Below are 26822 nucleotides of genomic sequence, written 5' to 3'. Positions count from 1 at the left end.
CACCTGTTGGTCATTAATCAGCCAGACTCATTTCACCTGCCAGCCTCCCTCTGCTTCCACTCCTCTGCAGGTTCATCATCATGCAACACCTTCTCCTTGCCTGTCTACCTTAGTGTTCCCTGCTTGCTGCTGGAACCCTGCCACCTCTGCTTCTCTTATACCTCAGCTTGCCATGGAAATATTCCAGTCTCATCGGTGCAACTATCCTGTTAAGACTCTACCTGCAAGTATTCACCTTACTCAGCTATTTAATCCGGTTGTGACTCTGACCAGCTAGGTTCCCTCACTGTCGTGTTGTGGATTCTCGGTCGTGCTGGGAATCCTTCTGCTGTGCCCTGGTTCTCTCTCTGCTGTGCTGTGGATCCTGCTCTGGTCTCCAAGAACTCTGGTCCGGTCCGTCAGCTCCTGCTCTGATCTGCTCCCCTGTTTCTGTGGAGTTATGCCTCTCTGGTTTCATCATCATCCACCATCCCATCTACCTTTCAATAAAAACTCTCAATTTTAATCCCGTGTGTGTGGTTCTGGGTTCATCGAAGACAAAACGTGACACTGTCCAGATAGTAATCTACTCCTGAAACAGCTTCCCGATGAACTTTCCAGTGTCTGTGCTGTCTTGCAAAAAATTTCTCCGTCGCTTCCAGACATGTCTTGTCCCTCATTGTGGCCGTTTTCACATTTAGATGGAGAGCGAGCGAACAGCTGGAAAGCTGAAAGGATCTGATGTATCAGTTTGTTAGACTGACCAACTTTCAAGCCAAGACCTAAACCTAATTGAGAATCCATGGCAAGACTTGAAAATGACTGAGCTTGAGCTATTGAGCAAATATTTCTATTTGTTGGGTATGAAGTAAAACCCATCAACCAGATCGTGTAAAACACTGACATTTTTGGTAGTGAGGTGGCAAAATGTGATACATTTCAAGGTGCATGAATACTTTTGTGTAACACCGTAAGGCACACAGCGTCTACTGACGTGACCTCAGAGCCTCCTAGCAGGCGGCAGCTACACTTCATTGACATGTTACCGGAGAGTTAACTAAATGTGAAAATGCAATGAAGCTGAGCATGCCTGCGCAGACCTGCTGCTCGGGCGTTTTTGACTTCTCTGATCTCCACAAATGAGGTCTGATGACGTCTTCTTACCACATTCTGAGTTGTGGTATTAGTCGAGGTCATTTTGTTCCCTCCCGATGGTTTTATCTGCATGTTACCGGCTTTAACTGGTTCTCTAGGCACAGCTGGACGTGCTGTTATGACTTATATACCGATAAACACTCTTGACTGTTTTCGGAAGATGCAAAACTATCTCTTTAACTTTCTTCTCTTTGACCTTCTCACCGTCTTCCGGCAGAACAGTTGCCCTCCACAAGTAATTTACACAAAAGCTTATAAAAAGAGGTGGCAAAGGAGAAAATGTATGTAATAAAGAAATGGTAAATACATTTTGGTGGGCAACTATTTTAAATTGCAATGTTTTTGTATATTAAGGCCTATAAAAAATACCCATTACTTAAGGTTTATGACGTCTTTGTTCCTAATTATGTACCATCAGCTTCTATCGGGTGAACTCTAGAGGGAACGTAGAAATGTGAGAGAAATTTTCCACTCTGCTTTTGCGACGTGACATAATGATGTCATTATCCGCACAGCCGTTTTACCTACTGTTGTGTGGTCATTAGGACTCTACTCCTTGATGGAGTGGATTATGAGGAAAGGGGCGATTAGTTATAGCCTTCTGCAAACAGAAGTGGCAGAGTATCTCTCCTGCATGAGTTGTTGTTGTATAAAGGTGCAGCACGCTGCCCTAGACGGATCGTTTCATTGGCTCCCGTGCAACACAAATGAACAAAGCCAGCATAAAGCTTTCCCTCCTATACTTGTGTGTATGTGACAACTTAATGTTCCACAGAGAAAATAGGCTGGATAATGGGCAGCTGTTTATCACTCCCTCAGTGTGCAGCTATTGGGAAACTCATGATTCATCTCCCACCGCCTCGGAGCAGTTCCAGGCCACGGTCCTCCACACTGTTGGGAGTTCTGGGCCGTTCCAACATTAAATAAAATACGCTTTGATCGAAGCCGCTGCGTCGTGGCTCTGGTTGTATGTTCAAGATTGTTGCGTTGTTTGAAGGTGAACCTCCACCACAGTTTTTCTTTCGACAGTTTTTCTTCCAGGGTCTGCTGGAATGACAATGGTGGATTCAGGATTGATGCGTTAGGGTTAGTTTTCTGCCACATATTATATTTTGAACATTTGCCACAAAGTTCCACATAGGTCTCATCTGACCAGAGCAGCTTCTTCAACGTGTTTTCTATGTCCTACTGCCAACTCAGAAGCAACTTCTTCGGGCTGTCTTTCAATGATGGCCGTCTTCTTGCCTTTCTTACATAAAGGCCAGATTTGTGAGATGGACGACTGATTTTTGTCCTGTCAACAGATTCTTCCACATGAGCTTTGGATCTCTGCAGTTCCTCCACATTCTTGGCAGGTTCCCTGATTGATGATCTGTTCTTGCAGCCTGTCAGTTCAGGTGGACAGCCATGTTTTGATAGCTTTTTTCCACTTCTGTGATGGATTGCACAGTGCTGTGTTTAAAACTGGGAAGATTTTGTCCCTGATTTCATCTGAGTAAAATTCTTTGTTTGTGATGTCTCTGTTTAATATGAGGGCTGCTGGTTGACCTTTGGGGGAGCTTTGAATGGGCCTAGTCGCATAAATTTGACCATAAAAAGAAAACCACATATTAATTTTAAAATAAAACAATCTGCGCCAAATGTTCATCCTGATAATGAACCTGAAAAGAACTTAGCACCGGGCGCGATGAGCAGACATAAACATTGTTTTGCCATCTGCTGGCCAGCTTGGCATGGTTGAAGATCCACAGGGTCAGGGTTAGGTACTCTGTCTTTTCGCACCTCCGCTGAGCATTGCTGACTCACTCGACTCCATCGTGGACACATATACAAAGACGCCTCGCTGAGCGCTGAATTGCACGCCGACATCGCCGCCATATTGGATGTGGCACAGTGGGACGATTCAGAGAAGATGCCTCATTCATGTGCTGCGTGGATTTCTACCAGCCGATGCACAGTACAAACCAGATCTACTGGCGTTACCTTTCACGGGTAAGATTGAACATATAATTATGATTGTATTTATTCATTACAACCTCTTTATAAATGTCGTATATATGTCTGTAGGCTCCATTGCTTCACCTCCTTTGCTCATTGAGCACATGCACAATATTGTACTTCCAGTCACGTGGTCTTGTTGCGGTAAATCTACAAAACTACAGAAGTGCTTTGTTTACCAACAAATAGAGCAAAAGCAAAGAGTAAAACACTGACATAAATATAATAAGCCAACAGGGCGCGATCATTTAATCTGAAAACCTTTCTTATGCAACCAGAGTTAGCTGCTGGCGTAGAAATTCGTAAAGTTGTGGTACGTGACCAGGCGCCTTTAAACTTTAATAGCTTGAAAACAATTGCTATATCAAAAACATTTACACGTTTTTTTTGTTTGTTTTTTTACATGTGAAGAAGGTGCTGGGTGGAAATTCCCTCAGGTTGGCCTGTTTGTTGTGTTCATTGCTCTTCTTCCAATTCTCTAATGTTCTCTAACAAACCTTCATGGGACATCTGCATTTAAACTGAGATTAAACTTCACACACCTGTTTACTAATTGGATAGCATTTATCCTGAATTTAATTTAGGGTTGTCAGAATAAAGGGGGCTGAACACCTTTAAATATGGATATGCTCTTTTTTTTGTGTTGGTCTATCACTTAAAAATCACAGCAAAACAGATAACATTTTGTTGTTGTAACGTTTAAATGCCACGACGTCGCTTGTATCAGACAACTCACCTGAAGGACTCTGCCGTGGATCCACCTGGTCCGCATTTGTCTGTCAAATCCAGTGAGGCGGAGTATGTAAATCTGATGTGCAACATCGAGCTGGTTTTCTGCACAGCATGTGTTTGATTTCCAAGAAAAAAAAAAAAGATAAACCTTCAGGGAGAAAGACAGCTTTGTCCCCATTAAACTGCTCTTTCATTGCTTTCACTGCGAGAATCCGGAGAGTGACTGCTGCACGGGAGTGAAAGAGGACAGTGAACACTTTGACGAGTTTATTGGTTTTATCGGCAAAATAAATAAAGCCTTTGTCGCTGCAAAATTCATTTTGACCTTAGAAATGGTAACTTGGATGTGAGACCGGGTGGTATCATCAACCGTAAACAACATCTCAATGTTTATTAAAAAATAAGAGGCAAGAAGTTTCTTGCGTGTGTTTTTATGTGCTTTTCATGTAAGACCTGTGCCGAAGTTCACGACTGCCATAGATAACAGCAGCACTCATCTCCTGTCAAATTTCACTTGAGTGCTCCTCAAAGAAAATAGTTGCCATTAGGCCTGTCTTACCATTTAGAGGGCTGAGAGCCGCTTGTGCCCTCCATCACCTGAAATTAGAAGTTTGTGGGTTTGTCTGATTTGCTGAGTATTTTTCCCGCTATTTGGTGTGGTTTGAACCTGTGCAGGCTGGATTTGAGAAGAACTGCCAACCTAAAACAACTATGTGTCTGTTAATGTTACAGGGAAAAAAAGCAGCGGTGTAACTGTTTTGTACCCCTGTAGATTCAGGAGACGAGATTACGGCAACGTGTGGACTGCTCGACTGCGATCATGAGACATTACCATGGATGAAAAAAACTGCTTTCGTTATTTTTTTTTGTGTTATGAAGGAGCTTATCTTGATTTCTTAATCAGCTGTAACATCATCCAACCAAACACCCGCGGCTTTCTTACATCTGCCCTGGAAAAGCTGCGCATCATCAACTTTATTCAGGAATATCAAGCCGGATGTGGTCAACTAGATATTAATTATTGTGAGAATTTTCTTTATAAGCAAATGTGCTTTTTCAACCCCCATAATCACTGCAAAAATAAAGTTAAAGTATTATAAAATGGCATGAATCAATGATAGAGGCCCTGCGTGACTAATAATTAAACTCCCTACTAGTTGCACACAAGGCACGGTGATCCTGCAAAACATTGATTCGCGGCACTATAAAGCAGAAATAATTAATTACTCGCTGACGATGAACTTCTAATGCAGCTCATCTGAAATTGTTTAAAAGAAGCAACAGGGCATATATAGTCCATCACGTCAAACAACTTTTTAATGAACCTAATGCTGACACCTTTTGTGTTTCCACAATGTAACCGTGCATCTACATTTGTTTCACTGCTCGGCCATTACTGGTTTAATTAAGCTAATGAGGCAACAGATATTTCTCAGGAGTGGCTTTGAAGGAAAATGAAATCAGCCCCTCAACCACCCCCCCCCCCCTCTTCTCACGCACCGCGCTCACTATAAAAGACAGAGCAACGTTGGGAATCTGTCACTGAAGCGCTTGAGCGGCAAGACAACTCACTACAGCACTTTTATCAGATTATCAAGTGTAAGGAAATGTCCTATGTCTCACTTTCATTTAAACAACTTCATTTTCACAGGGAATCTGGAATGCTACGTTTTATTTAGGGTTTATTCTGTTTAGTTGTAAAAAAATATATATCTTTTTGCTAATTTAAGCATTTGATGTTTTTTTTTTTTTCCCCCAATAATTTTTTAACCAGGACCCACCGACGCTGTGATGTCGCCAACCCTTCCGGCTCTCTGCCTGCTGGTTTGTTTCCTCTCTGGCATAAATGCATATCCAGTTAAGCCTGCCAGTCCACGGGATGGAGCTCCACCTGAGGAGCTTGCCAAGTATTACTCTGCACTGAGACACTACATCAACCTCATTACAAGACAGAGGTAAGTCTTTAAGACTCTGTTATATTCTGTTAAATGCCTTAAACCACCTGGGTGTGTCTGGTAGGCGCTGACGTGAAGCTTGCTTCCTCTTTTATATGTTCAGGTATGGAAAAAGAGAAAACCCAGACACTGTATTTTCTGACTTGTTTATGAAAGAGAGCACAGAAACGGTTCCAGGATCCAATTATATCAGGTAACAGCTTTACAACTTTTTGACCCACAATCATGACATAGTGTTTTACAAACTAAACGCAAGAGGCTTAGAGATGGAACCAGTTAATCTTTCAATGATTGGCCCTGATAATTGATCAGCGGGTCAAATATCAAAAACAATTTATATGGTTCCCATATTCATTAAATGCATAAAAACTGTGACCTCTCCCCATTATTGGTCTATGAACTGCTAAACTGACTTCCTGTACTGTTTAAACTAATGAAATAAATGTGAGGGATAAATGCTGCTATTTACAATTGGGGATCATCTTGTAATTTTCAGCTGTTTTAGAAACTGCTGCCTCCATTAAAGTAAATACAGAACATGTTTTCTCTAATGTGTTAAAGTGAGAATTGGACGAAATATGCATCGGTGGGTCAGACCTAATAAACCAGAAATTGTATCAGCCAGGAAAATCCCAACCCACAGTATAATAATCCATTTTGGCATTTTTAAAAATGAATTATCAGTGACCTTTTATGACCTGTGACTTTTGTATGTGTTCATGTAGGTATGAGGGGCTCCCCGGTTGGTGATCCTGTCTGCACCGTCACGTCCAGGAGAGCTTTAATGGCGCCCCGATATGTCTCTTACCAACATGAAACAAACTTGTGTTGCATGAAATAAATTTCTTTTGTGAGTCCTTCTGGCTGTGCTTTAATGTTTTGTCAATTGTTGGGGGGCAGATGGGGAGCACTTATGTTCTTGGATCGCAACAGCTAAAGCCAGGTTCCAGCGTCTTTAGTAGTTTCTGCAGTGAGAATTTCAATTTTAGGTTTGATTTTTTTTGAAAACTCATACGGTGTTTCTTCATCGCGGCACATCGACAACATCCTTCTTTAGTACCAACAGAAATGTTGTGTGAATTTTTGAAATACCTTCCCCCTCCTACATTTTTATTATTGTTTTTTTTTTTTTTTTTTACATAAAAGAGTTTTGAAAATTTAAGCAGCTGAGTGATTTTTAAAAAGCTTTTGACTTAATATAGAGATGTTGGTGTCAGTGCAAGTATGCTGAGGTATTTAGAATAGTCAGCACTGGCAGACAAAAAAATAAATAAATACCACAAGCATATTTGAATAGATAAATAAACATCTCTTGCTTCCTTTCATTATCCTTGAACATGAGGGGTATGACGGAGTTACAACCTGTCGCTCCACAACTCTGATAAGCAGGTATAGTCAATGAATGAACAAATGGTTAAATAAATCAATTATAAGAAAATAAGAGTCTGTCCTGAACCCACATTGACGACGCCACTGTTGTTTGGGCACAACAATTTCTAGGATATTGAATTTGTAAGTAAAACTTTGACATTTTGATGGTTTCAGACACCTTAATGTGTGAGTGTTACAGACAGAGTGCATTCTTAAAGTGGGATACGGTGACTCAAACCCACTGGTGTTCACTTTTTGCTCTTTGTCCTCCACTTTCAGTCGTTGAATGCGTGGAAGCCATGCCTCTTTAGGTGTGCAGTGTCACCCTTTGAATTACTTAATCAGTCTGCAAATAGGACTCTTAGATAGGTGGCAATCCATGTAAATGCTAGTGATTCCCAAAGTTAGGACCTAACCGGGGGGGTCACCAATAATCCTGTTGTCTCTATGTTTAACCCGCAGCTTTCTTTAAGAAAGTATTCCCTGTCATAGTGTCTGGTGTGATTCAAATAACAAACCCACTCCTTTTGTCAGGTGTTTTCCCCCCCAGGCCTTCAAAACAGTAATTATCAAACCACTACTGAAAAAGAATAATCTGGACAAGTCGTTATTGAAAAATTACAGGCCCCTTTAAAATCTTTTATTCATCAGTAAGGTTAGCGAAAAAGCTGTGTTTCCACATTTAAAACACCTTCCTAACCATGACCAGCTGCCTCTATGTTTCAGTCAGGTTTCCATGCTCACAGCAGGTCTGAGACTATCCTTGTCAAAGTGTTCAATGACATCAGCATACATGCAGACTGTGGAAGAACCAGAGTGCTGGTATTAATTTACCTCAGAGCAGCATTCAACACTCTTCCTGGAGCGACTGGAGATCAGTCTTTCTGGTGTAGTACTTGACTGGTTTGAGTCTTACTCGTAGGACATGGACTTCTTTGTGTCAGTGGATATCAGAGTTGACAAAAATCATGTGGGGATCACCAAGAGTCCATCTCCTACTTCTTTTTATTATTTTATTTTATTTACTTTAATTTAGAGAGGTAATCTTATTGGGACTGGTGGTCTCATTTATAAGAGAGACCTATAACATAGACACAAGACATCAGTTACATAAAATAACACAATAATCATTAAACTTTATCTTGCCGTATAAAAAGGAGAGTTAAAAACAAACCTTTTAAACAAGAACAAATTTGACAAGATTTTTTTTTTTTTTTTTTTTTTCATTTTTTTTCCATTTGCTTAAAGTCCCAGAGGGATTAAACTGGACAATTTAAATTGTTGCTGTAGTGCATTCCAGGAAGATGAAGCAGACTAAAGAAGGCCTTTTTCCAAATTTTGTGCAAATTTAGGGAACACTGAAAAAATAATAGATAGATAATATTGGCCAGCTTACCAGTGAGTACAAGGCACAGTGATGTGTGAGAGGTTTACATTTTGTTGGAAATTGCAAGGCTCCATGATAAGCAACATCTAACATGTGCAAAGAGCTTGCTGGAGTGTTCATGTAAACGCTATCGCCATATTTTAGCAGAGTTAGGAAGGCTGCAGACACAAGATGTTTATGAGCCTTTATGAGCTTTGTAAAGTCTCTTGAGATGACATGTGTTGTAAATTGCCGCTATATAAATAACATTTAATTGAAATTGAGCCACGAGAGAGAAGCATGAAATATATCTATGAAAACTTGAATGGTTTTAGCATCAGTTTTTTTTTTTTAAATGTAGTTAAAGTGATACTTGAAAGGAAATTTTTTCCCCCACAAACTTTATAGCATTGGCATTTATAGACCTTATAGCTGGTACAGTTTTTGCCATTTATTTTAGCTTGCAAACAGAATTACCTTTGTTTTATCAGCATTAACAACTTGGAGTTGTCATGTTGTCTGACTGGATGGAATCAAATGCAGACTCTTAAAAATCAATGTTACACACTTTGCCTGACAATAAATTATTGGGTCATCAGCAAATAGATACATACTGGCCTCAGTAACATTTTGACCAACATTATTTACATAAATTAAAAACAGTATAGGACTCAGAATAGAGCCTTGTGGGTTACCTTTCATGATTTGGATATAATCTGATTACCGACCGCTGTGTTGCACACACTATTGATGTCCAGACAGGTAGTTTAAAAACCACCCTACTGTTTGCTCTGAAAGACAAATCTCTGAAAGCTTCCTACAGAGGCTGGGATGATTTGCATTGTCAAATGCTTTAGACCAGTCAATGAAAAGGGCAGCACTGTAGTCGTTGGCATCCTGTGCCTCCACAATATATATATATTTAATACTTTAGCGATTGCTGTTACATCGCAGTGTTGTTTAACACATTCTCCCACTACCTCAGATTAGGCCAAACAAGATATGTTACCATAAATACGCAGAAGACACACAGCTCTACATTACAGTGTCCCCAAGTGACTATGAACCCATTCAAATATTGAGTGGATGCATAGAACAAATCAAGGTGTAAATGTGCCATCATTTTCTTCAGTTGAATAAAAAACTAAAGTGAGGTAATTGTTTTTGGCTCAATGGAGGCGCAATCAAGAGTCAACGCACAGCTTCAGTAATTACAGCTAGAAACCACTGATGAGGCTCGAACTTTAGGTGACCTATGTTATGAACTCAGACCTGTACCCACAGAGGCACATAAAGACAATCAAACAGTCAGCCTTCTGTCACCTGAAGAACATTTGGAGTATTAAAGGACTGATGTCAAAGCAGGATCTCGAAAAAACTCATCTATGTCCTCATCTCCAGTCAAATTGATTACTGCGACTGAGTCTTCACTGGTTTGCCTTGAAAAAGTCAATCGGAGAGCTGCAGCTGATCCAGAACGCTGTTGACCGCATCCTCACTAAACCTAAGAAGGTAGAGCACATCACCCACGTTTTTAAGTCTTTATCCTGGCTCCCTGTGTATCAGAGAATAGACTTTAAAATACGTATGTACGTTTATAAATCACTGAATGACTTGGCACCAAAAAACAGTAAAGATTTGTTATTATATCAACCTTGCAGACCACTCAGGTCTTCTGGTTCTAGTCCAGTCCGATTCCCAACTAAACACGGAGAAGCCGCATCTAGTTCTTATGCTCCACTAATCTGTAGCAAACTCCCAGAAGACTGTAAAAGTGCTGAAACCCTGAGTTCCATTGAATCAAGGTTACCAATTAAATTGTTTAGAGTTGTATTTGACTGCTGTATGTAAACTATAAACTAAAACAATTTCAGTGTCCAGTCAAACTTCACTTTTCTTTATTATGCCACTGCAATATACTTTTTATGTTTTCTTTTCTGATGCCCGTTGGATTCTTGTTGTTGAAATGTGCTAGACAACAAAAGTTTCCCTACCAAAACATAAAGGGTAAACCGTAAAAGCATGCTTACGCTGTAAATATTGCAGTAGATAGACAAGAAACAAATGCAATTTTGAGATTACATCCCTGTTTTATTGACTTACTTGTCATGCATGAAAACTCAATTGATACTCGGGTTCGTAGTGGGTCTTGGGAACCGGAATCACTGACAAAGCAGAATGGTGAGTTCTCTATTTAAGCATTCACACTTTGATAACAACACTGCTTAAAATAAAATCTGAACCACTGATGTGTATAACCGTCTTAGTTTGGATCAAATCCTTGCGAATGAATCCATAACATGTAGGTGTGTTAAACAGTGCTTCAGTGTTATTTAGCATAGGGTAATAGTACCCCCTCCTGGAGATTTAAAACATTACATTTTCTTTAAATGGGCATGTTCAGAGATTTAGTGCTGTAAATATTTGTTTTAAGTACTTTATAAATTGTATATAAACCGAGCACAAGACCACTTACCGTATTTCCCCCGGTCTAACAAACATACCAGCATGACCCGGGAGTGTGAGTGAAAACAGATCAACCGTTTAATCTTATCTAAGTGAGATGGAAGAATCAAAAGCAAAGTTCCCAACACCACTTATAAAAGAGTTTCAAATCTGGTTCTCTGTCAAGCAGCGGTGAGACTAAACCGACCGCATAGTATCCAGAACTACATTTTGAAGCAAAGTATTCTACGTATTCAGATGAATATTACTTATACTTTTGGCACATGTCTCTCCATAAAAAGTACTTCTTGAATGCGAACATTGCTGTATGGTGTAAGGCACATATCACCGAATTTATATATATATAAATATATATATATAAATGTATATAATATATATATATTTATAATAAAAAGCACTGTTTCAGAAATCGCTTTTGTGGTCCTCTGCAGCTAGACGAGGCATAGAAACCATCTGCTTTATTATTGGCACTCAGCTCACAGACCAGCATCAGTGACAGATGAGTGAGCATTTGTTTGTGTACATAACATGGAACATGGATAATCATAAAAGAACAGAGAAGAGAAAAGCAATGGAGATAAACAAAAAAAAATCAGTATAGACTTTGGAGTAACATATCCTGCCATCCAGATGACATTTTTCTTCTGGCAATGGCACCTTTCTGCAAAACTACAATGATTATGATTTACAAGCCTCAGGGGTGAAAAAAAATAACTTAATCTGGTTACAGCTGAAGAGCTGAGGTGCTAAACATGGGGCTCCTGAATATCTATCTATCTATCTATCTATCTATCTATCTATCTATCTATCTATCTATCTATCTATCTATCTATCTATCTATCTATCTATCTATCTATCTATCTATCTATCTATCTATCTATCTATCTATCTATCTATCTATCTATCTATCTATCTATCTATCTATATGCGTGTGTACTTGTACTTACAGCTGAGTTAGAACATATTTTACTATTGTTTCAATTGTGTTTAGGGCTAGGTATGCACTAGTAATGGTTAGGTAGGTTTAAGATCAGGTCAAGGCCATAGAAAGGATTGAAAAACGAATAGAAGTCAATGGAAGTCAAGGCACGGTCCTCAATAAGAATTTTAAACAAGGATATGTGTGTGTGCGCTCCTGTTTAAGCATCAGAGTGAGGACCGTTTTTACGATTTCGCAATCAAAATGAAGACCGTTTGTACCAAAGTGAGGACATTTTGGTGGTCCTCACTTTGTATTTTGCTAATGGTGAGGTTTAGGTCCATGGTGTGAGTTAAGTTTAGGTTAAGGTTAGGGTTAGGTATGCACTGGTAATGGTTAGGTGGTGGGTTAGGGTTTTTGTTAGAGTTAGGGCATAAAAAGGGTTGAAAGTGACTGGAAACCAATGGAAGTCAATGGAGTCAACATGAGAGCAAGAGAGTGAGTTAGAGAACTCAGAATTTGTTGGATTTACTATTCATGCGGGCACTATTAAACCTTTTTACGGTTGCTATGACTGTATAATTGGGAAAGCATGTTTTGATTGCAAACTTTGAGGGGAGTCTTGTAAATGATATTTTTCATTTGTTTTAGTGCAGTTTTGTGCTATTCTTTATTACTAGTTTTAGCATTTGACTCGAGTTTCGAGAAAGGTTGACATTTTGGGCTGATTTCTCTTGACGTTGGGCGGGTTTGGACTGGAAAATCAGACAGACCTGGCAACCCTGCCAAAAAAAAACAAAAACAAAAAAAAAACAAAAAACGCATTGACGTTCGAGGCTATGTTGAGACAATACATGTGGGAAAAAAAGTTAAAGGCGCATCAAGACTTTTGCAAAGCGCTGTCGAGCAGCTACAGCACTCGCACACTTAAAAAAAATGAAAAGAAAGAAGATGGGACGAGAAATGCAGGACGCGTGCGCCACTGCCCACACAAATAAACGTGACGCATGTGCAGATAAATATATATATAACTAATGTAAACTTGATGGAGGTGTGGGGTTTGTGTAGGTTTAATATATATGGTCACGGCGGCGGGTTTGGGTTGGGTTAGATAACTGGAAGCAGCCCTGGGTGACATTCAGGGTGGTGGAGGACGGGCAGCTGAGAGGGAAGAAGGGGGCAGGCACGCTGGAAATGCATTCACAAGTCACTGCTGCGTGAGAGATAGAGGGATAATTAGCCGCTGGGATAGAGGAAAAGCATGGAAACGTGACTGGACATCGCCTTCAGCACACCAGAGTAAGTTATAATCTATATTGAAAAGCAGATAGTTAAGCGCTTCTACGGGCGGCTGGTTTAATTAGCCCAACCTGCGGCTGGTGTTGGGCTACCTTAAAGCGGCTAACTAGCTAGCTCCACGGCAGCAGGAGACTAGCCTCGCTGCCCGTAAATGAACATCTGTCTGAAAGTACCAGGTTTAGCTCGCCTGTTTCTCTTTAGGTCTGACACAACAGCCTCATTCTGTCCCCAATGGAAGATTATTTTACGCGGCTAGCTGGCAGTTGCTACTAGTTAGCATTGCTAGCCTGCTTACATCCATGTGGGCTTGCAAACCGAAACAGGGCTGACTTTGGTTAAGATTATCCCGCAGAATAGCCGACAGCGAGTAGTTTTACCCGTAGAAAGTCAAACTGGTGTAAAGTCATTGGACATCAATATGAAAACGTTTTTTTTTTTCGTGATTTAGACAACAGAGGCTGATTATCGCGGTAGCGAAAAACACGTGTAGCTTTGACAGCACAGCTCTGAAAATAGTTTGAACCCAACGCTCTGCTGAGTCTACGGCTACTTTTATGTAATCAATACAAAGTGGGTGATATATATAGATATCTATATATCTATATATATATCTATATATATATATATATATATATATATATCTATATATCTATATATATATATATATATATATATATATATATATATATATATATATATATATATATATATATATATTGAATAATTTGTTGGATTGCAGTACTGTGTTCTTTTCAGTCAAGCGATCATCTTATAACAAGGAAAAAAAGATTTCTGATATTTGAGGCTGTAGTCGACTTGAGAATGTTTTTCTTTATGGCTACATCAATATATGCCACTCGGATTTATTTATTTTTTATTTTTGTTTTTGGGCTGATATGTCTTTTGCATCTTTAATTTGGATCCATATTATGTCAAGCATCTATGGGCTAAAATGAGTTGAACCAGGAGCTTCTTCGTCCTCCTGGGATTTAGTGATTGAGACATTTCAGGTGATTAGCTGTTTATGATCTGCTCTGCTTCTCTCACAGCCCCCAAAGGATAGAGCAGCAGACATTAATACCGCTTCCCGTGATAATTTAACACCCCCTGTGTCCATCAGTGGCTCTCGTCTGTGATTAGGAGGTCAAATAGGAAAGAATCCTGTAATTTTGTTGACAGCCAAACTATGAACTCCCATAAGTTTTCAGTCTGTAAACACATGACCCGACAATACCTTAAGATAAAAAGCAAAAATGAATAAAGATTCGTTTTTTTTTTTTTTTTGCACAGTGAGGACAATCTCCTTGATTTTTGTTGTCAAGGAATCAACAGCAAATACATTTTTTCTTTTTGATTTGTATTGTTTAAGGCAAATAACCCCCCTCAGAGAATAGATTAAAATTTTAATTGGCAGGTCAGATGTCAACAAAAGTTGGTAATGGCCAGGAGAAGCGTGATCAGCTGATACTCAGAGATCTTCAGTCAGCTGAAACTTGTGGCACACTAAGCTGTAGCTGCTTTCGGTATTAATCCAGCTGTACGTAAAGATTGGAGGCCGTTGGACTGACAGGACGCTGCAGCGTCACGCGGATGTTATACGCACAGCAGCTCTTGGTTTATCAGCCAGCTATACTCAAGTCGAGGGCAATATTTAAAGATGTCTTGTCTAAAGAGATTAAAGCTCCAGTGTGAGGCGTTTCTGCTCCTGGCCGAAATGCCTGGGAAATGAACAACCAGATTAATAAAAACATGTAATCTTTAATAGCAGCCTTCAACAATCAGGTGAAACAGCCGGACAACATGGTGTTTAGTATTCATCGAGGCCTTTTATTTTTTATTTATTTATTTTTTTTGTTTGCAAAAAGTTGGGGGGACGGACAAAGAACATTTAGAGATGCCGTCTGGGGTAACCTGTTGCTGATTGATGATGGTCCTCACCATAGTTTATTATGAAAAAAAGTACAGACAATTGACTTTTTTTTTTTTTTTTTTGGAAATTAAACTCAGATCTTTTACTTTCTGTATTAATAGGTCCGTACTATTTGTACAACTGACCTGACCGTTTAGATTTGCTTCATAAGAAAGGACATTTCCAAACCATTGTTGATACTCACTGGATCGTTTTTGCCCTTTTGTGTTAAATGCAGACGTTCCAGTAAAGCTGGACGATAATTCAATAACAATATATATTGATTGATTGATAGACGTATATCAATGATAGAACAAAAAAAGGGTCAGTAAAAGTTCAATAGAATAAAGTTTTCCTTCCTTTTGCATTCTGGCCTATAATGTAGGTTACTATTACAGTCATTACATTCTCCCAACCAATCACAACGCAGACCCAGGAACCAAGCTCCGCCCCCTTTAGAGTTCAGAGAGCCCATGTTATTTTTTCTTTTTTAAAAACTTGTAGTTTTGGTAAAAAGTTGGTTGAATAAAGGGTTGCGTTTTAATTCGGTGGCTGTGTGTTCTGTATCTAAAAATAGGTTGCTAAGCAACAGCATAAAATGGCCAGGGCTGCACTTGAATGAATGTTTTGAATTTGTTGAAAATTATCAATATCAATCAATATGATTTCTATTTTTATTGATATGTTTTTTTTCTATATCGTCCAGCCCAAGGTTGAAGATGCTTTTTTTTTTTTTTTTTTTTTTTTTTTTTTAGAAAACCCAGGGCTCAGAGGCAGCCTGGCGCTCTGATGATTTGAACACTTCATAGCTGAGAGTTTAACACTACATTGCGTCAGAAAGCTGCTTTTCTTATGTTTTACAGAGCAGGCTGTGGCTATACGGTTAAACTTTAGGAGACGTACAGCCGAGTATCCCTGATGCTTTACTAAGAAGGTTGTTGATCTGTCTGGAGGCTGGATTTTTGTACAGACGGCCTCTGTTGTGTGTGTGACTGGTACAACCTTTAACCAGAGGGATGGGGACACTCGTCGGTCCTCATTCAGTCGTCGTTTCCTCTGTTCATAACAAATCCACGGCAGAAACATCCGCATGAAGCACAAAGAGACGCGTATTTTCTGTGCTCTTTAGTCGCTCTCATCCTCTGATCTGTGTCTGCGTTATTACAACATGTCAGCTCGCCTGCTTTTGTGTTTGTCTGAGGGTTTGTATATTGTGGTTACTGTAAACTGTCTGACTTGTCTGGTTCCCTTCATCCTGCAGCTCTCCGGTTGCTCCGGCGTCTGTGAACGGGCAGGCGGGCGGCTCTTGGCCGTGTTTAGAGAGTCTGACCATCCCGAGGAATAATCGGCATGACTGTGGCCAACGCAAAGTCTGGCTCAGGTAAGTCATAAAAATAAAGACAGCCACGCACTAACTGGTCTTCTTTTCGTTCCAAACTATTAAAAGGCGTGTCGAGTCCTGCCGCTGCCTCTGAAGTTCACATTTTTTTAACACAGAAGAGAAAGGTTGATGCTGCAGGAGCAAAAGAGTCAAATATTTTGTATTGATGTTAAAGTGGTGAAGGGACGCTACCAGAGCCCAGTCTGTTTTTAGCTTTTAACTGTTAATCTCACTTTGCAAGAAAAGGCCTATGCATGTATTTATTTGTGTGTGTGTGTGTGGGGGGGGGGGGGACTACTTTAAAACTTGAAAAAAAGTTTAATTTTCTGTCTTATATGGCCTGAACATTCAAGCAGAGTTAAAGTAACAGTTCCCGTGTGAACCTTTTCCCCGTTGCTGCTTCAACAGGTTTTTACTGCAGTAATTTTCTATTAGGTGTAATAATCAGATCCGAGTTTCACCTCGAAGCTGCCGTTCGTCTGTCAGCCGATCTCTTGCCTGAAATGTTGCCTTTCTACAGCCATGCAGCAGGTTCTCGACAACCTGAAAGACATGCCGACAGGAACTGGAGCCAAAGATATCGACCTCATCTTCCTCCAAGGCATCATGGAGAGCCCCATCGTCCGTTCCCTCGCTAAGGTGAAACACAAACTCACCAATACCGCTCCTTTATATACTTGCACAGCAGAAATCCCCCAAACTACAGCGAAATCCCCTAAATGTAAGCTCTTAGATCTGGTTGAGAGGACAGGAATCCCCAAGATCATGTTTGACTGTTTTATGTACAGGTGACACAAAAAGTGTTAAAAGGGTTGATGTGGCACGTTTTAACCAGGCTGTGTGCTCTAAAACACAGAGAACTAGTATTACCTGAATCATTTGTATCAGCATTCAGTTTTTATCTCACCCACACCCTGACTTGGTGATATTTCTCCACTCTACCATGCACAAGTTAGCAGCTTACTTTCCAATTGTGCTTTCATTGTTTTAACACATACACTTCTGATCTCTGCCTTTTCTGCATCCCTTTGGAGCCTGATGCTGAAATAAAAGTGCAGATTAACCACAGCTCTTGGACAGCTCTGTCATTTTCCTGATGTTTTGTGGCTCTAGGCCCATGAGCGCCTGGAGGAAGTCAAACTAGAAGCTGTGGGGGACGACAACGTTCAGCTGGTCACGGAGATCCTGGAGTCTCTCAACAGCCTCGAAGAACAAGATCCTGCTGCCGCCGAGCTGGCCAGAATCCTCCAGGAGCCTCACTTTAAGGTGTTAACCCTGTAATCGCTCTTATATTGAAGGTCTACTGGGCCAGGAAGGCTAAAAAACAACAACTCTTAACTCGTGAAATTTAGAGGTCGTTTTGTCATTTTCTCTAATGAGTCTGTTAGGCTTGTCAAGTTACCTCGTCATGTTGTTTGTGAGCCGGCTGGATTCTGCAGCAATAGAGGCTAAAATTGACTTCTGTGAGTGGAGTGATAGTATCAGTCTTTTTTTTTTTTTTAAATAGTCATTAGGAAATGATTTTTATTGGTAGTGTGAACACTACAAAGCAGGTTGAAGGGACGAGGTACAAGAGGAAGGGCTTCCATCATTAAGTTTGAAAGATGGCTTCTCTAAATGGTGCAGGCCTGATGTTATTGCAGCAATAATAGCGAGTCATCAGTGCTGTCATAAAGAAAATGTGCCCAGCTAAGTAGTTCATGATTCATTCTTTAGCAACAATTTTCTCCGTTGTTGATTATGTCTTTGATTGAACCACACGGTTGCATTGACTGTTGTTGTTTTTTATTTCGGTGCCAGAACAGTGTAACAGCGTGTCTTTATTTCTCCCTCTTGTCGTGTTTCAGTCTCTAATTGAAGCTCATGACAAAGTGGCTGCAAAGTCCTACGAAACGCCCGACGCCGCGGCTAACAGCAATTTACTCTCAAGTTCCCTAATGCCGGCCGACGCTGTGAGGATGATTGGTATCCAGAAAAGGGCCGGGGAGCCTCTGGTAAGGTCGCCAAGCAGCTCTGCGGCGGAACCACATTTCACTGATTATTCCCCTTTTTAAAGTCCTCCACTCGTTTCTGATTCAAAGTGACTCAGCCCGACGCATTAATTCGAGTCGGTCGAGTTCTTCCGCGGCGACGAGTCCGAAATAACCCCGCCGCTCGGCCCCCACGTCGTGTGATTTCCGTCCCGTGGATGTGGAGCACTGACCCGCTCGTTGTCTCTTTCAGGGAGTGACGTTCCGCGTGGCGAACGGGGAGATGGTGATCGCGCGGATCCTGCACGGCAGCTCCATCGATAGGCAGGGCATGCTGCACACGGGCGACGTCATCCGCGAGGTGAACGGCCAGGAAGTGGGCAGCAGCCCCCAGGAGCTCCAGGAGCTGCTGAGCAGCTGCAGCGGGAGCGTCACGCTCAAGGTTCTGCCGAGCTACAAAGACACGCCGGCGCCCCCACAGGTGAGGCGACGGGAGCGGTCAAATCCCACACAGGCCACAATAATTACCGGTCCTTTAATGTGGAAATAATCCAGCCACAGACCATGAGGGCGTTGGGATTCTCACCCAAGATACGACGGATTTACCCTGAACCTGCCCGGGACCGGGCAGCCCGGCTGGCTGTTCGCAGAATGCCAGGCGTTTGAAAGCTGAGTCCACGAGGACCTATTAATAACCCTGGGCGCTCTAACTAGGACACGTCCTTACTGTAACAGGCACGCACAGCAGCTGACGCTGGCTGTGGTGTGTAAGGTTATGTCACACGCTGACCTCTCTGCCAAATGCGACCAAGTAATCCCTCTATTCTGCTGTCTTGAGTTATGCTAACAGGAACAATCATCTGTGCTCAGTCAGATTTATCTAATGCATTTTTTTAAAAGTTAAAGCAGTTTCTCTGGCCTCTCTGTCTTCTTGCTTCTTTCTCAGTCTAAAATATTTTAGATCATCAGACAAAATAAATAAAATTAATGAAATAATTTTTTTTTTTTGTTATTGGAAAAATCCCCCCAGAGCAGCTTTTGTGAAAAAAATATTCAGGTCCCCTTTTAAAATTGTGATTTTCCTTTTTTTGTTGCACTAGTTACTCTTTGCACTTAATGTCAGACTTGTAGTTTAAAAAAAAAAAAAAAAAAAAAGAAATCACTCGAATAGCACATTAGCCAATTGAAGTAGGCTAAGTGGGTGCAACATGTTGCGTCCTGATTTAATGATCATCCATTAGTCTGGAAAGGATTACAAGGTCATTTCTAAGCCTTTAGGACCACCAGCAATCCACAGTGAGAGATATTTTCCAGGAATTTAAAATAAAACATCTAAGAGTAGCCAACCTTCCCATATGTTGCTAACCTAACAAAATGACACCAAGAGTCCATCGAGGCTGCAGACAGTAGATCACAAAAGAACCCAGGACAATATCTGAAGCACTGCGGGGTTGGGCCTCCTCGGGTGAACATGTCTGTCTTCAGGATTCAACAACAAAACCAGAGACAGAACAAAAACTGTTTGTATGAAAGAGCTTCGAGGTGAAAGTCATTGCCGATCACAAAGGCCCCTCCCACATTAGGCAAAACAGATCTTTAGGATCCACAAGATCTTTGGGAAACTATTCTGTGGACTGATGAGAAAAGAAGTGGAGCTTTTTGGAAAGTGCGTGTCCTATTACGTCTGGTGTAAAACTAACAGCATTTGACAAAAAACAAAAAAGAAAAACCCTAGCCTACAGTAAAACATGGTGGAGGTGTGATGGTCTGGGACTGCTTTGCTGTTTCAGGACCTAGACCCATGAAACCATGAATTCTGCGCTCTGATGGAAAATCCTGAAGGTCCAACCATTGGGTGTAACCTCAAAGTGTACCTCATCCCGATCTAAAGGCATAACGCATTTAAAAAATGCCACCAAAGGGAGCGACTACGTGTGGGGATCAGTGGTGGGGGTTAAGCAGGGCTCGGGGCGCCGGTCAGGACAAGGGAAAGTGAGAAGTTGAATAATGGAGTAACCAGGGTGGCATCTGGTGGTTTTGCTGCAGATTGATCTTTTTTTTTCCTTTCTGAAGTGGAGCTATGGTGACAAAAGCTTGTAACGTTTGGACCAAAGGTTTAACTGCAGTAGCCAACATTCAACCACAAGAGAGCAGCACTAAGGCAGTTTTAAGACAAATACTGCAGAGCCAAACAAGTTCACAACAATGTACAAAAATAAAATTAAAATTGCACAGTAACGTTAATGTAGCACATTTAGGCTCTGTTTATAAAGTTAACCTGCAAAGAAAGTTGATCTTTGTGGCGAGTTGCACTTCAAGCACACTTGGGTTGTGCAGCAATACAACGACCGTAAAAACACTTTCAAGTCCACCTTTCAATGGCTTAGAACAAAATGAGGGTTATGAAAACGGTCTAGTAAAAGTCTTGGCTTCAATCTGTGTGAAAAGTTGTGGTGTGAGCATTAAACAAGGCCGTTCATGCTCATAATTGGCTCAAATTCCTTAGCACCAAAGTAATAGATTCACTGTCCCTTTTTTTTATTTTTTTTAAATGATCCATTTCTGTTCTATTTGCATTCTGTAATTTTAAGCTTTGTTCCTAACTTTCAGGTTTATTTGAAGCCATACTTCAGCTACAACCCAGCCACAGATAACCTGATCCCCTGTAAAGAGGCGGGTCTGGCCTTTGCTAAGGGAGACATACTTCATGTCGTCAACAAGGAAGACCCCAACTGGTGGCAGGTGGGTCAAAATCCAGACATCTAGAAATGATGGACATGTCCAGATCGACATGGCCTGGTTTATTTGGTCACTAGTTTTTTTTTGTTTTTTTTTTGTATTTTACAAATTTCGGAGTCGGACAGCAAGATATTAGGAAATGATGCAATTGCAAACATCTCTACTGCATAGAGAATTTGACCCGTAGGCTGACTTTATTGTTGCCATGCACAGCAGGAAATAAGGTTCCCGTATTTGGCAACGAACAAATATTGCTTTCCTAACGTTAATTCGCAGTATAAATATTCTGCTCTCTGAGATTGATCTGATATATATATGCTATATTGTGCAAGTTCGGAAATGGGATTTAAATGACTTGGTTATAAACCTGTGCTTTTTGCTTTTGAGAAGAAAACACCTGCTTATAAATCTGCATCTGTTTTCACATGTAAATAAGAAAAAAGGTGCTTTGTAGAGCGGTAAAAATGGTCTATACAAGGATCTACTACGTCCAGTGACGTCACCTTTTACTCTGACGTGAACATGTTTTAGATTCATCTAATCTAATTCACCGGAGAATCATTTAGAAATACCCCAGTGAGCTCAGTTATGTGACTTGCATCAAATTAGATAAAGTAAAGTAAATAAAGTCGGTCAGTCTGCGCTAGTTGTGCTCAATGGGGAGGGCAGGTCTTTCTTCCTTGTGGCCTACACAGTCTTTCCTTCCATTCGTCATTTCTTTCCTTTCCTCCTTTATTCTTTCGAGTTTGTGTTTCTTCTAGATCCCACATTTAAAGTGTGCCTGCTATAGAAATATCTTTCCATAACAATTTAAAGCGGATCAAACTGTAGCTGTAGATAAGATTCAGTGAAATGATTTAAGAGTAACTCGTTCTCATTTTGTTTATTTTCCCTCAACTGCTTTAATTCCCCACAAAGGCGCGCAAAGTCGTCGGTGGAGCCACCGGCCTGATTCCCAGTCAGTTCCTGGAGGAGAAGAGAAAAGCTTTTGTGAGAAGAGACTGGGACGCTGGCGGTTCAGGTCCGCACGCGACACTCACACCCCCCCCCCCCCCCCCCCCCCACACACACACACACACACAAAGCAGAGCCCGTTGTTGACGTGTGTTTGTGTGCTTCAGGGATGCTCTGCGGGACTCTGCCGGGAAAGAAGAAGAAGAAAAAGATGATGTATCTCACAGCTAAGAATGCAGGTGTGTGCCACCGCCTCTGACTTTGTAATGGTTCTTTTTTGGTGTTTTCGTCTAAATGCGTCCGAGACGATACAGTTCTCATTCAGCGTGTGCATTGCCTTGAGCAGAGTTTGACCGTTATGAGCTGCAGATCTACGAGGAAGTGGCCAGGATGCCCCCGTTTCGGAGGAAAACGCTGGTTCTGATCGGAGCCCAGGGGGTCGGAAGGAGGAGTCTGAAGAACCGCCTTGTTGTTATGAATCCTCTGAGATATGGAGCCACCGTCCCCTGTGAGTGTGCCAGACAAAGCTGGGCAGTTGCATCAGTTCACGGCAGCCTACAGTGTGGTGGCATAATCCGTGCCCCTTTAACCTTTCCGCATTTTTTTCTCTTATTACTTCTGTAAAATGTGTAGAAAGACAAGTCTGAAAAAGGGTTTCATGCTTTGCTTACCCCTGAGTCAGCACTTTTTAGAAGCATCTTTTGCTGTGGTTTCAGGCGCAGCTTTACCCAAATACACCCTGAAGCCTTTGTCTATTCTTCTTTGCCACGCTTTTCAGATTTCTGTGTCAAACATCAAAGTATTTTATCGGGGTTTCACTGTCTCTCACAAAAGTAAGTACACCCCTTTTACATCCTTGTGAATAGTTTGGTCTTTTCACCGGACGGCACTGAAGATACGACACCTTGGTGCAATGTAAAGTAGTCGGTGTGCAGTTTCCCTTCAAATTTACTCAACACACAGCCATTAATGTCTAAACCGCTGGCTATAAAAGTAAGCACGCCCCTGAGTGTCCAACTTGTGCCAAATCAGCCGTTTTCCCTCCCTGGTGTCACGTGACTCATCAGCGGAAAGTCTCAGGTGGGGAGCTGGTGTTTTTAAATTTGGGGTGTCGCCGTCACGCTCTCTCATACTCACTTGGACGTTCAGCGCGGCTCCTCATGGCAAAGAACTCTGAGGATCTGAAGAGAAGAGTTGCTTCACATAAAGATTGCCAACACCCTGAAACGCAGCTGTGAAGCTCTAGTGAACTCCAGGCCCAAGAGAACTAAGGCAGTGCTGGTAAATAAGGGTGTCCACCCAAAATGTTGACACTTTGGGCCCAATTTAGACATTTTCTCTTAGGGGAGTACTCCCCAGTGTTGCCAGCAATTTAGACATTAATGGCTCTTATCCTAGCTTCATACTGACTACTTTTATCAAAGCGCACATTTTCAGTGTTGTCCCATGAACAGATATAATCAAATATTTACAAAGGTGTAAAGGAGTGTGCTTATTTTTGTGAGAGGCAGTGAAATACTTCATGAGGCTCCGACGCTTCTGTGTGTGACCCCTTTCCTGACCTTTTTGGGCCTTTTTAGTTACGTCACGCCAGCCCAGAGAAGAGGAGAAAAATGGCCACAACTATTGTTTCGTGACTCGGGAAGAGATGGAGCGGGACATCAAGGAGAGCCGTTACCTGGAGCACGGCGAGTACGACGGCAACCTCTACGGCACCAAGATCGACTCCATCCACGAGGTGGTGGAGGCCGGCCGCACGTGCATCCTGGACGTGAACCCGCAGGTAAATGGCCTCAGCGCAGCTTTCTTTACCTGGAGCCGTTTGGCCCTGAAGCTTCGGTGTTGACATCCCAGTTTGTGCGCAGGCCCTCAAAGTGTTGAAGACTGCCGAGTTTATGCCCTTCGTGGTGTTTATCGCTGCTCCTGAGCTGGACACACTAAGAGACATGCACAAAGCCGTGGTCGACGCTGGCCTCACTACCAAAATACTCACGGTAATCATTAGCCATTCCTATATAGCTATTGTGATGTGATCGTTACTACCTCTGAGCGGTAGCTGCTGCCATCGTAGCCTAATGGGACTCTGTTCTGACGCAGGAGAACGATTTAAAGAAGACCGTAGATGAGAGCGCCCGGATCCGCCGGGCGTACAGCCACTACTTTGACCTGACCATAGTCAACGACAATCTGGACAAGGCGTTCGACAAGCTGCAAGACGCCGTGGAGCGGTTGTTCGTGGAGCCGCAGTGGGTTCCAGTCAGCTGGGTGTACTGACGGTCCCGGTCCCGCTGGGCCGACGCCCGCCTGAGCTGCCGGGGTCGGGTTAGGGGTTACGAAAAGATCTTTAACACTGTGCTGCCAAGCGGAAGAATGGGACGTCAACCTCGTGGTACAACGCTGCATCCGTCACCTTAATCTGATTCGCCAGTTTTCTTTTCCAGCAAACTATGCAACAGGAAGTGTACTTATTTAGTGGAAAGTAGGGTTTTTCTTTTTTAAGATACTGTTTCTATTTAAATGGATTAAGCATTTTGTCAGATTGCTTTTAATCAGCTTTAAGTTTAAAGTGTCGACTTTCACATCTGCAAAGGTAAGATTTATTTATTCTGCTAAAATGAGTGCTCTGTCAAAGAAATGGATGAGATACCTCAGTGTTAAGTTTACAGTGTAAGAGTGTCCACTGCTTCAAGTCATTGTCACTACAAACTTAGTCATTCGTCGCGTTTCTGTGACATTTATATCTACTGACCGCTGAGTTCTCTCCCAAAACTGTCCGTCCGATCACTGTTTCAGGCTGCGCAGAGCAACGCTGGAGTGTTTATCCATTGTTCAGCGAAGCACGAAAGCCGTTATATTAATACTGCTAACTGTGTGACGGGCTCAGTATTTAAGTTTTGGACCGTTAGACCAGTGGATTTGGTGCTGTTTGTGTCAAAAAGGAAACTTAGCCGGGAGTTTTGAAGAGTGTATTTCATCTCAGAAAACTATTCCCTCAGATGTGAGAATAGTAAGACTTCAGTTTTAATTATTCAGATTTACTTATAAAATATATATTTTACAAGATTTCAGATGAGTTGTATTTTCAGATGTTTAATAAAATAACATGTTTTCTAACTGTCTGTTTGGTCTATTTTTTTTTCCATTTCTTTTTTTTTTCAGTAGAAATAAGTTATGGCTACCGAATTCGGTACTTTTATGGTTACCGACCCAATTCCGTCGGTACTACCAGGTAGGCCGTGGGCCAGAATCTGTAGGATGACTTTTCGTATGAACTGTCAGGGGGCAACTTTCTTCCACCGGGATAAGTTGCTACACATAGCAGTGATCTCAAAACACCAATGTTCCCACGTTTTCACTTGCACATTAATAAGTTATAGCCGATAAAAAAATCTAAACTGTTGCGCTCTGGTCCAAGAGGTCACGTGATTCGATCTTTGCTGCTCAGCCAATCAGATCGCTGTATTGTCAGCTGAGCGAGTTCAACCGGTTCATCATGGCTGCGCCCGTAAGATGTTTGTATGCATCTGTTTCCAGACGAAGAAAGCCCAATAATAGCATTTTCTGGTACCAGTTGGTGAAGATCTTTATGGCAAGGAAAAATAAATAGCCCAGTTCATCCATCCATCCATTTCTAACATGATTGTCCTAGCTGGGATTGCGAGGGTTGCCGGTGCCAATCTCCAGATGTCAATGGGCGGGAGGCGGGGTACACCCTGGACAGGTCGGCAGTCCATCGCTGGGCAGAAATAGCCCAGAATTGTGCACATTTTATTGTGATATCACCAAGACCTGCTGCGCTAGGATAGCACAGGAGACAGGTGTCGTCGTGCCAAACGACTTATCCCTGCCAGAATTTTTATCCCCTGCGTCAGGAGAGTGTTTGAAATCAATAAAACTTTTAACCTCCAGCATTGTGAAGTCTATATATTTTTAAACATCACATTCTAATAAAATGAAATAGATTTTTGTAAACTCCTACATTGTTCTAGGGGTGATTCTAGGATCTGACCTTTTGGGGTGCTCAGCCCCCAGTGTTGACTGTGATTCCTGGCATGAACAACAGGCTTTCCGTTTTTAGTCCAGATGTAAGATTCTTAGAGTTGACACATTTTTGAGCTAACTGTCCTGGGCCCGGTCAGTTGTTCCGGGCCCAGGACAGAGGGGGGGCCCAAAACTGACACTCTAACCAGCCAGCCAATCAGCAGGCAGGCTCAGCCTGGCCCGCCCACTCGGCTCTCTCTCACAAACAACCGTGCTGCTGTTCAGACTCAGAGAGAGAGAGACTGCATGAGCGGAAAAACATCAAGAGGAAAAGAAGCGCCGTTTGGCTAAATTTTAATACCATAAATGAAATCAAGCTGTATGTTTTGTAAAAAGCCGGTTAAATTCAGTGGAAACACAACAACTTTATCTAAGCACGTGAAAAACCATGAGCAAGAAAGCGTCGAGCAACAGAAACAGGAGAGAGGAGACAAAACTTCTCTGATTGCCCCGGCAGACCAGACCCACAGACTGACGTCACTGACTGAGGCGTTTTAGTCCTCCAGAGAACATCCAGGTAGATAAGAATGGTCATCTTCAGCAGCACTTCATGTTAACTTTCAAAGTAGATATTATCTATCATATGTT

General features: G+C 41.7%; 2 protein-coding genes across 4 annotated transcripts; both read left to right on the top strand.

Moving 5' to 3' along the window:
• Window positions 1-119: 119 nt before the first annotated feature.
• On the top strand, window positions 120-6913 carry LOC110368547 (peptide YY-like). 2 transcript variants are annotated; one of them, XM_036133038.1, is made up of 4 exons: window positions 120-223; window positions 5639-5819; window positions 5923-6012; window positions 6545-6913. In XM_036133038.1, exons 2-4 carry the CDS (start codon window positions 5656-5658, stop codon window positions 6567-6569), a joined length of 279 nt encoding a protein of 92 aa, XP_035988931.1. In that variant the 5' UTR covers window positions 120-223; window positions 5639-5655; the 3' UTR covers window positions 6570-6913. The 2 variants fall into 2 exon arrangements, with proteins under 2 accessions (XP_035988931.1, XP_021172118.1); XM_021316443.2 differs by lacking the exon at window positions 120-223 and adding an exon at window positions 5409-5463.
• A 6131-nt stretch (window positions 6914-13044) lies between these two features.
• mpp6a (membrane protein, palmitoylated 6a (MAGUK p55 subfamily member 6)) lies at window positions 13045-25307 on the top strand. 2 transcript variants are annotated; one of them, XR_004929764.1, is made up of 13 exons: window positions 13045-13240; window positions 16411-16530; window positions 17051-17169; window positions 17644-17796; window positions 18378-18524; window positions 18754-18981; window positions 21111-21242; window positions 22158-22260; window positions 22361-22432; window positions 22563-22701; window positions 23774-23976; window positions 24059-24187; window positions 24291-24312. XR_004929764.1 is itself a non-coding variant. In XM_012862680.3 (13 exons), the coding sequence occupies exons 2-13, from the start codon at window positions 16500-16502 to the stop codon at window positions 24465-24467; spliced, it is 1656 nt and encodes a 551-aa protein (XP_012718134.1). In that variant the 5' UTR covers window positions 13045-13240; window positions 16411-16499; the 3' UTR covers window positions 24468-25307. The 2 variants fall into 2 exon arrangements, 1 of the variants encoding a protein (XP_012718134.1); XM_012862680.3 differs by having other exon boundaries at window positions 22540-22701; window positions 24291-25307.
• Window positions 25308-26822: the final 1515 nt, after the last annotated feature.

Source organism: Fundulus heteroclitus, chromosome 3, assembly GCF_011125445.2.
Source record: "Fundulus heteroclitus isolate FHET01 chromosome 3, MU-UCD_Fhet_4.1, whole genome shotgun sequence".
Lineage (NCBI taxonomy): Eukaryota > Metazoa > Chordata > Actinopteri > Cyprinodontiformes > Fundulidae > Fundulus > Fundulus heteroclitus.
This window is presented reverse-complemented; position numbering and strand designations above follow the sequence as displayed.